General features: G+C 66.5%; 2 protein-coding genes across 4 annotated transcripts; both read right to left on the bottom strand.

Moving 5' to 3' along the window:
• Positions 1-64: 64 nt before the first annotated feature.
• On the bottom strand, positions 65-3,838 carry TNFRSF25 (TNF receptor superfamily member 25). The gene is made up of 7 exons (XM_058039395.1): positions 3,539-3,838; positions 1,838-2,033; positions 1,626-1,736; positions 1,398-1,550; positions 1,224-1,308; positions 1,058-1,119; positions 65-973 (listed from the first exon to the last, which is right to left on the bottom strand). The coding sequence occupies exons 1-7, from the start codon at positions 3,566-3,568 to the stop codon at positions 372-374; spliced, it is 1,239 nt and encodes a 412-aa protein (XP_057895378.1). The 5' UTR covers positions 3,569-3,838; the 3' UTR covers positions 65-371.
• Positions 3,839-4,089: 251 nt separating this feature from the next.
• On the bottom strand, positions 4,090-12,925 carry PLEKHG5 (pleckstrin homology and RhoGEF domain containing G5). Of its 3 annotated transcripts, XM_058039236.1 has the most exons (21): positions 12,874-12,925; positions 10,979-11,108; positions 10,521-10,623; positions 10,380-10,440; positions 10,183-10,274; positions 9,970-10,106; positions 9,745-9,893; positions 8,086-8,271; positions 7,746-7,916; positions 7,577-7,672; positions 7,453-7,503; positions 7,193-7,342; positions 7,005-7,115; positions 6,785-6,934; positions 6,572-6,709; positions 6,289-6,408; positions 6,055-6,187; positions 5,873-5,985; positions 5,639-5,793; positions 4,770-5,564; positions 4,090-4,674 (listed from the first exon to the last, which is right to left on the bottom strand). In XM_058039236.1, exons 2-21 carry the CDS (start codon positions 11,019-11,021, stop codon positions 4,665-4,667), a joined length of 2,964 nt encoding a protein of 987 aa, XP_057895219.1. In that variant the 5' UTR covers positions 11,022-11,108; positions 12,874-12,925; the 3' UTR covers positions 4,090-4,664. The 3 variants fall into 3 exon arrangements, with proteins under 3 accessions (XP_057895219.1, XP_057895218.1, XP_057895221.1); XM_058039235.1 differs by lacking the exon at positions 12,874-12,925 and having other exon boundaries at positions 7,577-7,654; positions 10,979-11,085; XM_058039238.1 differs by lacking the exons at positions 9,745-9,893; positions 9,970-10,106; positions 10,183-10,274; ... (2 more) ...; positions 10,979-11,108; positions 12,874-12,925 and adding an exon at positions 8,429-8,574.
• Between the last annotated feature and the right edge of the window lie 826 nt (positions 12,926-13,751).

Here is a 13,751-nt window from a genome sequence, read left to right as displayed (position 1 = left end):
CCCGGTGCCCGCTGACACGGCCCCGTGAAGAAGGGTCAGGGCTGGCGGATGGAGAACACACCACTTTATTGGGGAGGGGAAGGAGCGCCCGGCAGGGGCAGCCTTGAGAACTATCCCATGGGTTCGGGTGGGCTCGGTGCCCGCTCGTCCCGCGAGGGGCTGGGCAGCCGACGATGTGCTGGGGCATGGGGTCCTCCCCGGCCCTGGGGGCAGGAGGACATAAATAGGGGGAACAGGCAGGTGGGAAGGGGACATAAAACTGACATAAAATGTCTACACGGCATAAGTAACAATACTTAGGGGTGTGGCTGGGTGCCCAGTGAGGTGCGGAGGTGTCGGGCCCTCCCTGTGCCAGGGTGCTGGCGCTGGGGTCAGGGTCCCACGGGCAGACTCTGGCGCAGTGCCTCAGCACAGCCGGCCAGCTCCATGCGCTCCAGGGCGGCAAAGACTTGGTCCAGCGTGGCACTGGTCTGCTGGCACCAGCGCTTCAGCATCTCGTACTGCTGGTCACGGATGTGCACCACCTCCAGCTCTACCAGCTCAATCTCTGCCTCCCGCAGCTCCAGCATCCTCATGAACTCCTTCCAGCGCCGCACTGGCACCACGTCGATGACGGCGTAGAGCTGGCTGCCCTGCAGCAAGGCACCGCGGGGCTCTGGGGATGAGGAGGGCTTTCCTTCCTCACTGGGTGGCTCACGCAGCAACGCCTCCTGTTGGAAGCTCTTCTTTGCTGTGCCAGTGCCTCGCCCTGTCTCTTGTGGGGAGTATGGGTGGGTCCAGCACGGGTTGTGCCACCTCCAGGGGTTGAACTGGTACCATGGTGTGGCTGCAGCCCCGGGCATTGAGGTGGTGGCCTGTGCCATGGGGTGGGGACCACCCCCATGCCAGAGCCTCTTCCTCTTGTGGTAGATGGCCAGGGCACCCAGGAAGAGAGGCCCGGTGAGTCCCAGTAGGATGTACTCCAGACCTGAGCCTGAAAGGAGGAGCAGGAGCATTCCCATCAGCTGGCCAGCACGGTGACTGCACACCTCCAACCCTGGCCCCATTGTCCCCATACCTTTGTTGTTGTTGCTGCCGCACACTTGCTGGCACTCATTGCCACACGTGTCCACGGCGCGCCTGCAAGGAGATGGGACCCATAGGTGCCATGCTGTGCCATGCTGTGCCATGCTATGCCACACCACAGCCCCACATGCATCCCTGGCTGGAGGGTCAATGCTTACATGTGACATGGCCGGCATTCATCACCCTCTTTGTAGAAGTCAGGCTGGCAGGTGCTGTCACAAAGTGCGTCCTGCAACTCTGAGCCTGGGGAAAGGGTGGGAATGAGGCGGGGTGGCACAGCCAGAGGTGGCACAGCTGGCAGGCTGTGCCGTGGGGCAGCTGGCAGCACTCACAGGGTCGCTGGATGAGCCGTCCAGGGCAGGTCTGGCACTTCTTGCAAGAGAACTCGGTGCACAGCGTGTCAACGCAATCACGGAATCGGCCGGGCTCACAGCCACAGGCGATGTTGCTGGTGGCCGAGCAGTTGCTCAGCACACTCTGGAAAGCTGCAGAGAGCAGGCAGTGAGCAGCATGGCACAGCACTGCATGGCACAGCACGGGGCGTTGTGGTGCCAGCTCACCGTGTTGGTCACACTCGTAGCAGGCCTCGCACTCGCTGAGGGTGTTGGGCCGGGTGCGGAAGGTGCCGGCAGGACAGGGATCACACACGCAGGCCTCTCTCAGGAATGTCCCTGCAGGGACAGTGGGGTGACAGGGAGCACGGCCACCTGAGCAAGGCACCCGCTGTGCCAGGGTGTGCTGTGCCATGCCGCAGGGACCGGGCAGCGCTCACCTGCGGGACACTGAGGGCAGCACTGACGAGCAGTCTCCACCCAGTTCATGCCGTCAGGGCACTGCCGTCTGTCCGTGTGTCTCCTCAGGCGGAGGAGAGGCTGCACCAGGACCCGCCGCCCTCGCAGCACGGCGCGGTCCCGCCACCCTGGGGGCTGCGATTCGCTGGCTGCCAGCCACAGCGCTGCCAAGGTCACCTGCAAGCGGGGAGAGAGCAGGGCTGCAGGCAGACGGGTTGCTCCAGGAGCCTGTGGGGACAGCCCTCACACACCAGCCCATGCTGGGCTATCAGAGCCAGAGCCATACCTGAACTGTGTGGACAGCGGTGCCTGCGCAAGGCTGAGCGGCTGAAGCCGCGGCCCTCCGCCCCAGAGCCGCGTGGGTGCGCTGCCCCAGGGCTGGGAATGCCCCGCGGCAGCCCCTGTGCTCTGCTTTCTCCGCAGTACACGAGCAAGCAATTTCCTGCCGGGGGCCACTGTGCCACAGCCTGTGCCCAGGGGGGTGCCAAGGTGCCCCCGCGTGCTCTGCAAATGGTGCTTCCATGCTGGCACTGTGGGGAGCGGCACCGAGATGCTCGGCAGGACCCTGCCATGTCCCCAGGGATGGGGACCAGTGAGTCAGGCACACGGTGGTGCCAGAGATCGCCGGCTCAGGGAGCTGTCGGTAGCCGGGCGCGTAGGGGTTAACGCTGCCAGCTTTGACTTTCCTGGGGTTTATCTCCCTCACAGAGGAGGTGATTTCCTCCCCGAAAGGAAGCCGTGCCTGGCTCACGCTCTCCCCGATGCTATCGCGCCCCGTTACGCGCGTCCCAAAGTAGGTCACGGCTCCCCCGCGGGGTGCCAGGTGCCGTCCGCAGGGCAGCCCTGCTCCCCTGGAAGCCCCGGTGGGTGCAGCGAGCGGTGCCCACGCTGACACCCCTTCCACAAGCCGGGCCGGGGGCTGAGAGGGCCGTGGCACTGCCAGCGTGGGCAGGGAGCCAGGGGATTCCTCGCTGGGGGCTGGATTTCCCAGCCGTGATGGCCCCGATTACGGCAGTTGAATCATTTTCTACTAAACCCTCCGCCACCGGCAGACTGGAAACCGCGCTGGGCCGCCCCGCTGGCGGAGCGCTGCCGGCAGATCCGGGCGCTGCCTCAGCCCCGGCTGGCAGCGGCACATCTGAGTCACCGCCGAGGCACGACCGTCCCCAGCGGGGCCCTGCCCGCGCACCCCGCCCGCCGACGGGCACTGCCCGTGCCCAGCGCGGCCAGCAGGTGCCCGGTGGGCACGGGGCTGGCACCGCGCTGGGGACAGCCCTCCGCTGGCGCCGCGCCAGCGCCTCTCACCCGTAACGCAGCTGTCGGTGCCGGGGTTGGCACCCGAGCCCCGAGGGCAGCTGCCCGCGGTCTGTGGGCACAGCCACTCCCCAGGCACTGCCCTGCTGTAGCCCCAGGACTGACCCCACCCTTCCCGCGGCCGCATCCGCTCTGTGGCCGGGATTTCACGGCCGGTGGCCCCGCGGTCAGGCCACACCGCCAATGTTTTGGTGCGGCACAGCCCAGCCCCGGCTGTTAGCCAGAGGGGGAAGCGGTTTTGGCACGCTTGGCACTGGGGTTAATCCATCTTCCTCCCTCCCTCCTCCAGACCCGCTACTGCCACAGCCGTGGGACACCCCACAATTGGTGCCAGCGCTCCGTGGGACCCCCCAGGCCACCGCACTCACCCAAGCCACCCCAGGGCAGCAACACTTCATCCTTGTGGCCGATGCGGCTGGGTCATGCCGGGGCGCTGCGGGGAGCGGCGCAGGTGCAGGGGGGTGTCGGGGCAGCTCCGTGCCCGGGCAGGGTGCCCCGGCACCCCACGGCTGCCGTCAGCAGCACGCGACGCGCGGCGAGTGAGCGCCAGCCCTCCCCAGACAGGCTTTTACGCCCAACCGCAGAGGGAGGAAATGCTTTTTTGGAAATGAGTCCAGGGGGTACGAAACCACATGACGGGAGCGCTGGGCGCGGGAGGGACCTGCAGAGCCTCGCTGCAGACCCGGCCGCCGCCCTCCCTCCGTTGGCGGGGGTGGCAGGGGTGGCAGGGGACGTGGGGAGCAGTGCAGACCCCACCCCAGGGCTCCATCCCCACCCCGAGCTCCAGAACGGGAGGCTGGAACTGGTCCCATCCCCTTTTTGTCTGTCTCCACCATGCACCCACCCAGGTGATGCCCAGCCTTGGGTGCTGCTGAAGCCAAAGGAAAGGAGAGGCAGACATGAGCGTGCACCAGCTGGTTTTATTGCTCAGCTGGGACGTGGAGTGCAGCTTAGCATGGGGGGGCAGCCGGGGCTGCGGCCGCCGTGCGTGTCCCACCGTGTCTCCCACACTCCAGTCCCAGGTGCTGCCATCCACTGCCAGCCCACAGGGCAAACCTGCCCCAGCCCCGCGCCATCCTCTCCTGCCCCCAGCCCCAGCCTCCTCCCTGCCCTGCCCACAGCACCGTGCCACCGGCACCACGTCCCTCTCAGCACCTTCCCCGCTCACCACTGCCGACGTCGTCACCCCTTCCTCGCCTGCAAGAGCTGACCCTCAGTCTCCCACAGCCCCCCACAGCCCCAGGGCCCCCTGCCCCACAACTCTCGTGTCTGTGGACAGGGGGTTCAGCACAAGCCACGTGCCATGTCCAGCCCCGCACCACCGTGCCCAGGACACGTCCTCGCCAAGGGGACTGCTCTGCATCCCCATCCATGTCCCCAGCAGCGCGGCCTCCCGGTGCCTGCTCTGCCCGGCCCCGGCTTTACGCTACGGTTAGAAGCAGGAGAAGCTCCTTGGTACATCCGTGCATCTGTCCTTTTCCATGCCAGCGGCTCTCAGACCTCCCTGCAAGACACAGAGTGGGGACAGATGCCTTCAGCACTGGGACTCGGTCCCCTGCAAGGGCTGGGGCACCCCAGGAGCAGGCAGCCTGTGCTTACGAGGCCGTCAGCGTGGAGTTGAGCAGCAGCGTGGTCCGGATGCGGTACAGCTGCGCCAGAGTCAGCTTGCGGTGCTGTGCCGCCTGCGGGTCCGACAGGGTCCGGCGGGCAGGGGGCTGGGGGTCGCGCCTGAGCTCCCCCGGGAGGGATGCCGGGCTCTCGGCCGGCCCCTCTGGCTCTGAGAGCTCCGACGTGGAGCTGCCGCTGCTGCCGGGGGCAGCCCGAGGTGCGGGCTCTTGGCCAGTCCGGGGGGAGCCAGCACAGAGGTCAGAGAGGCTGCGGCTTTGGCTTAGGGGGCCTGGGGAAGTGGGGGACAGGAGCTGGGGCAAGCTGGCCTCCGACTTGGACTTGAGCACCCTGGCCGGGCACGGCAGGAGCTGCACGGGCGTCCGGCGGCGCAGGCGGGGCGAGGCCGGCCGTGGGGCGGGAGGGGCCGGGCAGGGCTCCTGCCCCTCCTCGGCCGCCCCCTCGGGCTGCTGGCCAAAGTCCCGCAGCGAGGCAGGGGACAGCGTGCCATAGGCGCTGTCGATGGAGGACGAGCGGCAGCCGCTGCCAGGGGAGGCCGCGCCGTGGGGCAGGGGAACAGGCAGGGCCCCTGCAGGCAGCTCCTGCGTGGGGGTATCGGTGGAGGTGGGGGTCTCCACAGAGGTGCCAGTGCCGATGGAGGTGCTGGTGCCAACAGAGGAGGCGTCCGAGGTGGAGCTGAAGGGTCCTGCGTCCCAGTCTGGGGAGGAGAGCTCGTCGCCACCCTCTGCTGCCACCATGGCGAGCGTCTCGGTGGAGCCGTCGGAGGGGCTGTGGAGGCAAGAAGGTGAGGAGGGGCCTGTGCCAGGCTGGGGGTGTGCAGGTCCCTCCCTCCTGCTCCCTACCACTGCTGCGAGTCCGGGCTGGCGCTGCTGTGGTGTAGGATGGTTGGTGAACTGGCAGCTGAAGTGCCACTCTCACCATCATCCTCCTCATCCTCCTCGTCCTCCTCCTCCCGCTCCTCCATGCGCCGGCGCTGCCGCAGCCTCTGCAGCAGGTTCTGGGATGGGGGGGTCATAGTGAGGAATGGGGGGTGCACAGGGAACCCACGGGTCCCCCACCCGCCCGTGTGCCCTCACCTGGGCATTGCGCACTGCCTCGACCCAGCTGCGGCACAGCTGCCCGCTGCTCTGGAAGGTGTAGGCGGCCACAGCGCTGCCCAGCTCGTTCAGGTAGATGAGGAGGAAGGAGCCTGTGGGCAGGGGCTGTCAGCAGTGCCCAGGGACCTCCCTGTAGCCCCCCTTACGCCCAGTGCTCTCACCTGGGTCTCTGAGCTCCCGGCAAACAACTCTGTCCACCAGCAAGGGCTGCCGGATCACCTTGGTGCGCTCAGCCTTCTTGAAGGGCTTGGTGATGAGGAACAGGTCGGTGAAGAGGAAGCAGTAGACGTCCATCTGTGGGTGAGAGTGGAGCCATGGGCACCAGTCGGTGCAGTGAGTGAGGGTGGGTGGGCAGGGGCTGGAGCTGAGCCCTCCCTGTCCCCTGCAGTCCTCACCTTGCTGTCTTTACCTTCCCGCATCCTCAGGCTGCCCTCGAGCAGGAGCTGCCGGGTGTCCTCCGGGGAGGTGCCGGGGATGGGGGCCGTCAGGTCCAGCCTCAGGAACTCCTTAAGCAGCTGCCAGAAACCCCCAGGGTCAGCATGGGGTGCATGGGGTAACACAACATGGTGCAGCATGGGGTGGCTTGGCACGAAGTGACATAGGGTGGAACAGCAGAGTGGCAGAGGGTGGCATTGAGTGCCATGGCATGAGATGGCAGCTCCACCATGTCCAGCCTACCTTGTCCACCTCGTCTGTGCTGCCCTCCACCACCTCGTAGGCATCAATCCTGCTGAGGATGGCATCCAGGCGCTGCCGCTCCTGCCGCTGGCGCATCCGCGAGTTGACGTCGTTGATGAAGCGCTCCACGGAGCTGATCTGTGCCAGGAGGGCTGGTGGGTTTGAGGGGCCAGGGGCCACCAACCCTGCTGCCCCCCACCCCTGATCCCTTACCATAGTGGTGATGGCATCACGGGCACGTGGATCATCCGTCTTCTTCAGGATGGACTTGAGGAGCAGCGGGTACTTGGTGAGGCGCTGGTGAGGTTTCACCAGCATGTCGCTCAGCTTCAGGCGGCTGCACTGCTCCTGCTTCTCAGCCCACTGTGGCACCCAGGCATTAGCACCAGCACGGCCCCAGCCCTGCCCCAGCCCCAGCCCAGCCTCCCCTTACCGTCACGTAGGTGCGGAAGAGCTCGCTGTCCCGCAGCAGGGTCCGCATGTACTCCATGCAGCCCTCCTCCTCCATGCAATACCGCACGTAGGGCTTGAAGAGGGACCCGAACTGGGGGACACGAGGTGGTCACCATGCAGCACAAGGCACGGCATGGCTGCCCGCTGCGGCATGGCATCCCCACTCACCATCTTGAAGCCATCGAGGAAGTCAATGGGGTCGAGCAGTGCTCCAGTCCGCCGCGCCTTGGCCAGCACTGGGGCCATGACGCTGCGCCACAGCTTGCAGTGCAGCCGGATGATCTCCCCAATGTTGCTGAAGAGCCGCTCGGCATCCACCTGTGGGGGCGAGGTGGGCAGTGCTGGGGAGTGGCACCTCCACCCTGCAGCATGGCGAGGCTGAGGATCCATCCATGAACACCCTGTCCAATGCAGCCCCCTCCACTCACCTCAGACAGCAGCCCTGACTCCTGCAGGTTCACCAGGCAGGACAGAAAGAGCTGTGGGGAGGGAATGGAGAGGCAGTGAGCTGCAGCCACAGCCCCCAGCCCCAGCACATGTGCCAAGACTCACATCAGTGATGACTTTGAGGTTCCGGATGTAGGTGGCCTCTGTGTGCAGCAGCTCCCAGATGGCTTCCTGCTGGTGGCACTGCCGGCGCGACAGGACCTGCCAGGCTGAGCGTCAGCGCCGTGCCAGGGCCTGGGCACAGCCCCTGAGGCTCCCCAGGCACTGTCCCTACCTCTGTGCCCTGGATGATCTGCTGCCAGCTGTCCTCCAGCGCCAGCCCAGCCTCGTCCCCATCCTCCTCCCAGGAGTCGCGGTCGAAGCGGAGCTGGGGCGGCAGCTTGGGCAGCCCGAAGGTGCTGTAGGCGTGCAGCCTGTTCACCAGCTGCTCCAGCTTCTCTGTCTCCTGGACAAAAGCAGGGCACAGAACTGGTTGGAGGCCAGCGGGCATGTCCCATGGACCACCTCACCCTGCCTGTGAAATGAAGGTCTTGAGCCCCGGGGGGACCCATGCCATGTCCCCAGCAGAGCCACAGGCAGTCCCCACACCCCTCCCCTGCCTGCATCCCACCTACCCGCCCGAAGGAGCCCGCGCTGGTCCCGGAGCCAAAGAAGCCGCTGAAGCGACTGGCAGCGCGGTTCTTCCAGGTGTCAGTGCCATTGGTGGGCAGAGAGCTGCTGCTGTGCAGGGCTGGCTCGGGGCTGGGGATGCTGCTGTCCCCCAGGAACTCTGTTATGTTCTTCCTCCGCCGTCCCGGAGCCTGCAATGAGGACAGGCAGCGTCCCCAGGGTCAGTGCCAGCGCTGCGGGCAGCATGGGGACAGCGGCCTGGCTGACCTCGAGCACCGTGGGACAGACGGACACCCCGGGCAGTGGGGTCCCCCGGCCAAGCTCCCCTGCCCGCACTGACCTGCCTACCTGCATCCCGGGGGTGCAGGGCCCCGGGGACGGAGGGCCCCGGGTGCTGCCCGGCCAAGCCCGGCCGGCCATGGACAAGCGGCCCCGGCAGCGGGGGGGGCTCAGGGCATCCCGAGGGTCGCAGCACCCGCCCGGGCCGTCCGTCCAGCCGCACTCCCGGCTCGGACCGCAGAGCCGGGGCCGGGCAGGCTGTGGCCGAGCTCCTCCGAAACAAAAGGAGGTGGGGCCAGCGCCGAAAACCTAATTTCCCTCCTCGGCAGATAAGCTACCAGAGCTGAACAATTCACCGGCGGAGATCAAAGCCCCCCGGCTGGTCGCAAGAGCTGGGTCACGGCCAAGCTGCTCCCGCCGCCCCGGGCAGCGCTGCAGCGGCTGCTCCCTGCGCGTCCCCGGGATGCGGCCGGGGCACAAAACGCAGCAGGATCGGGGCTCCCTGCCTGCCACCCAGCCCTGGGAAGCGGCATGCTGCTGCCACTGCCCCGCCACGTCCGCAGGGCCAGGCGGGAAGAGCTGCCACGGGCACCTTTGCCATTACTCACCGCGCTGTCGCTTCTCCAGACGCCCCGGCTGTCCCCAGCCCCATCGCCTCGGGGCCACTTGGGACCCGCCTGCCCCCAGGAAGGAGATAGGGACCAAGACCTCCATAGAGGTGCCTGGTTGCCCTCTTGTCCCCTGGCCCTGCTGGAGCCTTGCCGGTCCTGCAGCCAGGCGTCGTAGTGCCGGACACGGGTGGCCACTAGCCCTGGCCAGGCAGCCAGGTTGCCGCCCTCAGGGCCTGCTGGCACAGCACCAAGCACCCTGTCCCCCTGGCGGGACCCTGCAGAGCTTCTCCCTTCAGGCCGGGCGCCCTGCTCCCATGGGAGCGGCGCCCAGCCCGGTCCCACGCCCTATCTGGGGCCAGGGTCCATGGGGCAGGACAGAGCTGCTGTGCTCAGCAGCTGCCAGCAGCTGAGAGGAGGGAGGGCTGGTGGCCAGGGCGAGTCCCAGGGCCGGGGTGAGTCCCAGAGCTGGGGTGGCACCGAGTGGCAGCAAACACTGGGGCCCCCAGGGCTCCTGTTTGCCTTTGCCTTGGTGCCAGCCTACACCTGGCACAGCCAAAGGGCTGGTGCTGCTGCTTGAGCTGCTAGACCGCCATGGTGGAGCCAGCACAGCACAGCACAGCCAGGAGAAAAAGTGGATCTTGGGGACTCCAGGGGGATCTTCAACCCACACTGTACATGATCTCTCTTCACCAGAAAGAATGGCTATGGGGGGATCACACATTCTGTCATGCCATCCCAAATTCCTCCCTTCCCAGAGCCAGCACTGGCACTCACCAGGCTCTCAGTGCCCTCCCGGCGTCCTGGCAGAGGCTCCAGCACCGGCCCAAGGAATGCAGCGCTGCTGGTAGGGTGCAGGATGGGCAGGCTGGCCGACCGGGCATCTCGCACTGCCTGCTCCACCTTCAGCTCATCCCCGGGCTTGGCTGTGGGAGCATCACCTTGTCAGTGTTCCCTGGGAGCTCTGGAGCAGCCAGGCCTCCCTCGGGGCCCCCTCAGCACCTTTCACCCTCAGGTAGTGTCCCCCGAAGCGAAATGCCTCGAACTGCAGCGACAGCGGCGTGTGCGACTGGTCCAGGTAGATGTCCACCTTGCCCAGCTCAATGGCCTTCCTCTCAAAGACTGGCAGCAGCACTTCCCTGCAGGACACGAGCCCCACATTTGTCTCTGCATCTGTCCCCACATTGTCCCTTGTCCTGTCCCCAGCAGACGCACCCTAGCGACTTCTTCTTCACAGCTGGCACGATCTCTGCCTCGATGTCGATGCTGAGGTCAAACTTCAAGGTGAAGCACTCCTTGCTGGGGTCCTGGGGGCAGGGGGCAGCTGCTTGCCCGGGGGTCCCTCCCTCCCTCCCACCAGGGCCATCCTGCTGCCCTGCTGGGTTCCCCAGGGAGAGGAGCCGGTGCCTTACGTCCGTGTGTCTGCGCCAAGCCTTCTTCTTGGGCAGCTTCAGCGCTGAGCTCCTGCGCTCCCTGCGGGCACAGGGAGGGCAGGGTGACGGGGGTGCCACGGGTTGGGGCTGCCCACGGGCTGTGCGGGGCTGGGGGCTCACCCTCTGCTCTCTGCCGGACCCTCCTCCTCCTCCTCCACGTCAGAGGCAGGGCTGGTGCGCGGGGGGCACGAACGCGTGGACATGTTGCGGGCCAGGATGGAGCCTGCAAAGGGGCATCGAGCTGGGCTGTGACAGCTCCCCCAGCCCCGTGTTGGCTCTTGCTGCACCCCACTCCCATCCCAGAGCTGCACCAGCCCCAAGTGCGCTCCATCAGTCCCATCCCATCCCTGAGCTGCACCAGCCCCAAGTGCGCTCCATCACTCCCATCCCATCCCTGAGCTGCACCAGCCCCAAGTGCGCTCCATCACTCCCATCCCATCTCTGAGCTGCACCAGCCCCAAGTGCGCTCCATCACTCCCATCCCATCCCTGAGCTGCACCAGCCCCAAGTGCACTCCATCACTCCCATCCCATCCCACAGCCGCGGGGGCAGCGGTGGCACAGCTGGCTCGGGCTCACCTTGCGGGGACAGGTCGAAGCGGATGTGGCCATCGAAGTGCATGGCGCCATGGAGGCGGCCATCGCAGAGCTCACACAGGCTGAGGGGGCCGCTGGGGCTCAGCTGCCGGCACTCGGCGTGGTGGCATTCCTGCGGGGACATGTGTCCATCAGGCAGGGCCTGCCCGCTGTGGTGTGTTCACAGGAGGGATGGGCAGCGCCACGAGCAGCAGGGCACCCTCTGCCACCACATTGTTCACAGGGAATGCTGAACGCAGAGCGGGCACGGGGAAAGCAGCATGACCAGGACACGGCCGTGTGGCAGCGGGTGCTGTAAGTGGGTGATGACAATGACACGGGGGGTTCTGCCCCACAGAGCCCCGCCCTGCTCCACCGCAATGAGCAGAGACCCTGGGACACCTGCACATGCTGAGGCCTGGCCAAGGAGCTGCGGGACAGACAGCCACCTGCACCGTGGCACCAGCACCTCAGCAGAGACCCGGGAGGCCGCCCTGGCATCCCCAGCCCCTTTGTGCTGACGAGAGCCGTGTCCCCGCGGCAGGACGGAGGAAGCGAGCGTCTGCAGGCAAACAATGCTCCAAGCCGGCGGGTTTCCTCCGATTGTGTGCGGCCACGGCCGCGGCCCCAGCCCCTCCAGACATTCACAGCGGGTTATTTTTAAACCCCCGGCCAGGCCCCCAGCACAGTGCACTGCCTGTGTTCTCTGGCCAGTGCCCTCCTCACTGGGGCTCCTTCTGGCCCCGCTCCTGGGGACGGTGGTGCCGCCGCCCACTGCACCGCTGACACATCCCCATCCCCGTGTGGGACCCCCAGCGCCACCCTGCCCGCGGAGGGTGCGAGGGTGCGGGGAGGAGGCGGCCCTGCCCGGGCTTGCCTGCAGAGCTCCGCGCTGCTGCTGCGGGGAGGAAGCGCCTGTGCAGCTCCAGCCGCCCCCACTTCCTGCCCTCCTTCCTCCCGGCGCTGCTGAGGTCAGCGCTGACGCGCTCCCACCACCCGCGCTCTCTCCGAGGGGCCGCGGCTCCCCCTGCAGCACCCCCTGCCATCCATCCACCGGTGCCCCGTCGCGGGCCTCGACACGGCCTCAGCACACCCTGTACCTTCAGCCCTCCTCCGCTGCCACCGTGTGCCCCACAGCGTGGCCATCGTGGCACCTGTCGCAAGCACATTGTGTGAAAAATCCTTTCCTTAGGATTTTTCCTCCTGAGAAGCTGAGAGGCCTCAAGAACAAAATGTAAACGATGGTTATCTGCTGCTGTGGAATGCAACAAGTAGATCTGTGATTAGTCTCATGTAGCTGTTTCTAATTAATGGCCAATCACAGTCAGCTAGCTCGGACTCTCTGTCCCAGACACAAGCCTTTGTTATTCATTCCTTCTTTTTCTACTCTTAGCTAGCCTTCTGATGAAATCCTTTCTTCTATTCTCTTTGTATAGTTTTAACATAACATATATAATAAAATAATAAATCAAGCCTTCTGAAACATGGAGTCAGATCCTCATCTCTTCCCTCATCCTAAGGCCCCTGTGAACACGGTCACAGACACCTGCAAGTGGGAATATGGCCGCAGGCTGCAGGCAGTGCCCACAGCTGGCACCCATTCACTGAGATCCCCTGGGAGGCCTGGCAGCCGCCCCAGAGGGATGCACAGGGGGCTCCTCATCCCCCCTGTGCCAGCAGCTCATCCCTGGGCTCAGCCCCACAGGAGGGGCCAGGCGGGATGGCCAAACCCCCCTGCCCACCCCGGGATCAGCTCCTGATCCCAGCCCCACGGAACTCCCGGCACACGTCCCTCAGCAGGCGCCTCACAAAGCGAGGGGGGATCACGATCCCGCACCGTGGCACGGCAGGATGAGCCCCCAGCCCGACCAGCTCCCCCTGCCCACCCTTCCCGCTACCTGCCAGGCCCCATCAGGGCTCGGGTGACAGCGGCGGGGTGGCCTCAGTCGCTCCCGGCAGTGCCAGCCGCGCTCCTGGGCAGCTGCAGCCCAGTGCCACGTGTGCCCCAGCAGCAGCGGCCCTGCCAGCCCGCCGTGCAAACAGAGCACCGGCACACCCCCGGTGCCGTGCTGCCTGCTGCGCCGGGGACACCGCCCGCGGCCCCGCGCTGCGAGCCGGGGTGGGTCCGGCCCTGCTCCGTACGGCCGGAGGGAGAGAAAGGATCCTAAATCTGCCCTGGTTTCACGTTAGCGAGCGGAGAACAGACGGGCTGGAGCGGATTAGCCCAAATCACGGCAGCTCGGGGAAAGGCGTAAACCGCCGCTGTGCCGTTAAATGCCAGCAGGACCCGGACACCAGCGGGGAATGCACGGCAGGCCAAGGCTGCCGACCAGGGCAGGGGCCCTTCAGGGAGCGACGGGTTGGGCAGAGCCGTCCGCTGCCCCTTCTCGCCCCCAAGACCCCTGGCAGCAGCTGCCCCCTCCCCGCAGGACCCACCTTGGCCGCCCTCCTCTCTCCAGCGCAGTCGGGATTCTGGCAGTGCAGCGCTGTCTCCTCTTCTGGGCACGGCTCGGCTGTGGAGAGAGCAGGGTCACTGCCTGGGTGCAGTGCTGAGGCCCCCACACCGGGAATCCCGGGTTTCAGAGCTCGGCAAAGCGCTCGGGCTCAGCCCGCCCCACAGCTCATCCAGGGGAATGAAGCCCCGAGAGCCAGCGATGCCACGGGGACAGAATCCGGCACCTCCTGCTCAGCACCCCAGGGTACAGGATGAGGACACGGACCTGCCCCAGCTCCCCTTGGGCTGGCACAGCGTGGGGCTGCAGCAGCAGCACTAAAT

Source organism: Melospiza georgiana, chromosome 22 (genome assembly GCF_028018845.1).
Source record: "Melospiza georgiana isolate bMelGeo1 chromosome 22, bMelGeo1.pri, whole genome shotgun sequence".
Classification (NCBI taxonomy): Eukaryota; Metazoa; Chordata; class Aves; order Passeriformes; family Passerellidae; genus Melospiza; species Melospiza georgiana.
This window is presented reverse-complemented; position numbering and strand designations above follow the sequence as displayed.

Excerpts from the sequence above, each read along its gene's own strand:
- TNFRSF25 (XM_058039395.1), bottom strand. The coding sequence starts at position 3,568 with ATGAAGTGTTGCTGCCCTGGGGTGGCTTGG. Across the intron at positions 1,737-1,837 it reads CTGCCCTCAGTGTCCCGCAG|GGACATTCCTGAGAGAGGCC; the intron begins GTGAGCGCTGCC and ends CTGTCCCTGCAG. Across the intron at positions 974-1,057 it reads CGGCAGCAACAACAACAAAG|GCTCAGGTCTGGAGTACATC; the intron begins GTATGGGGACAA and ends TCCTCCTTTCAG.
- PLEKHG5 (XM_058039236.1), bottom strand. The coding sequence starts at position 11,021 with ATGCACTTCGATGGCCACATCCGCTTCGACCTGTCCCCGCAAG. Across the intron at positions 10,275-10,379 it reads CTTGGCGCAGACACACGGAC|GACCCCAGCAAGGAGTGCTT; the intron begins GTAAGGCACCGG and ends CCCTGCCCCCAG. Across the intron at positions 7,504-7,576 it reads ACCTCAAAGTCATCACTGAT|CTCTTTCTGTCCTGCCTGGT; the intron begins GTGAGTCTTGGC and ends CCCTCCCCACAG.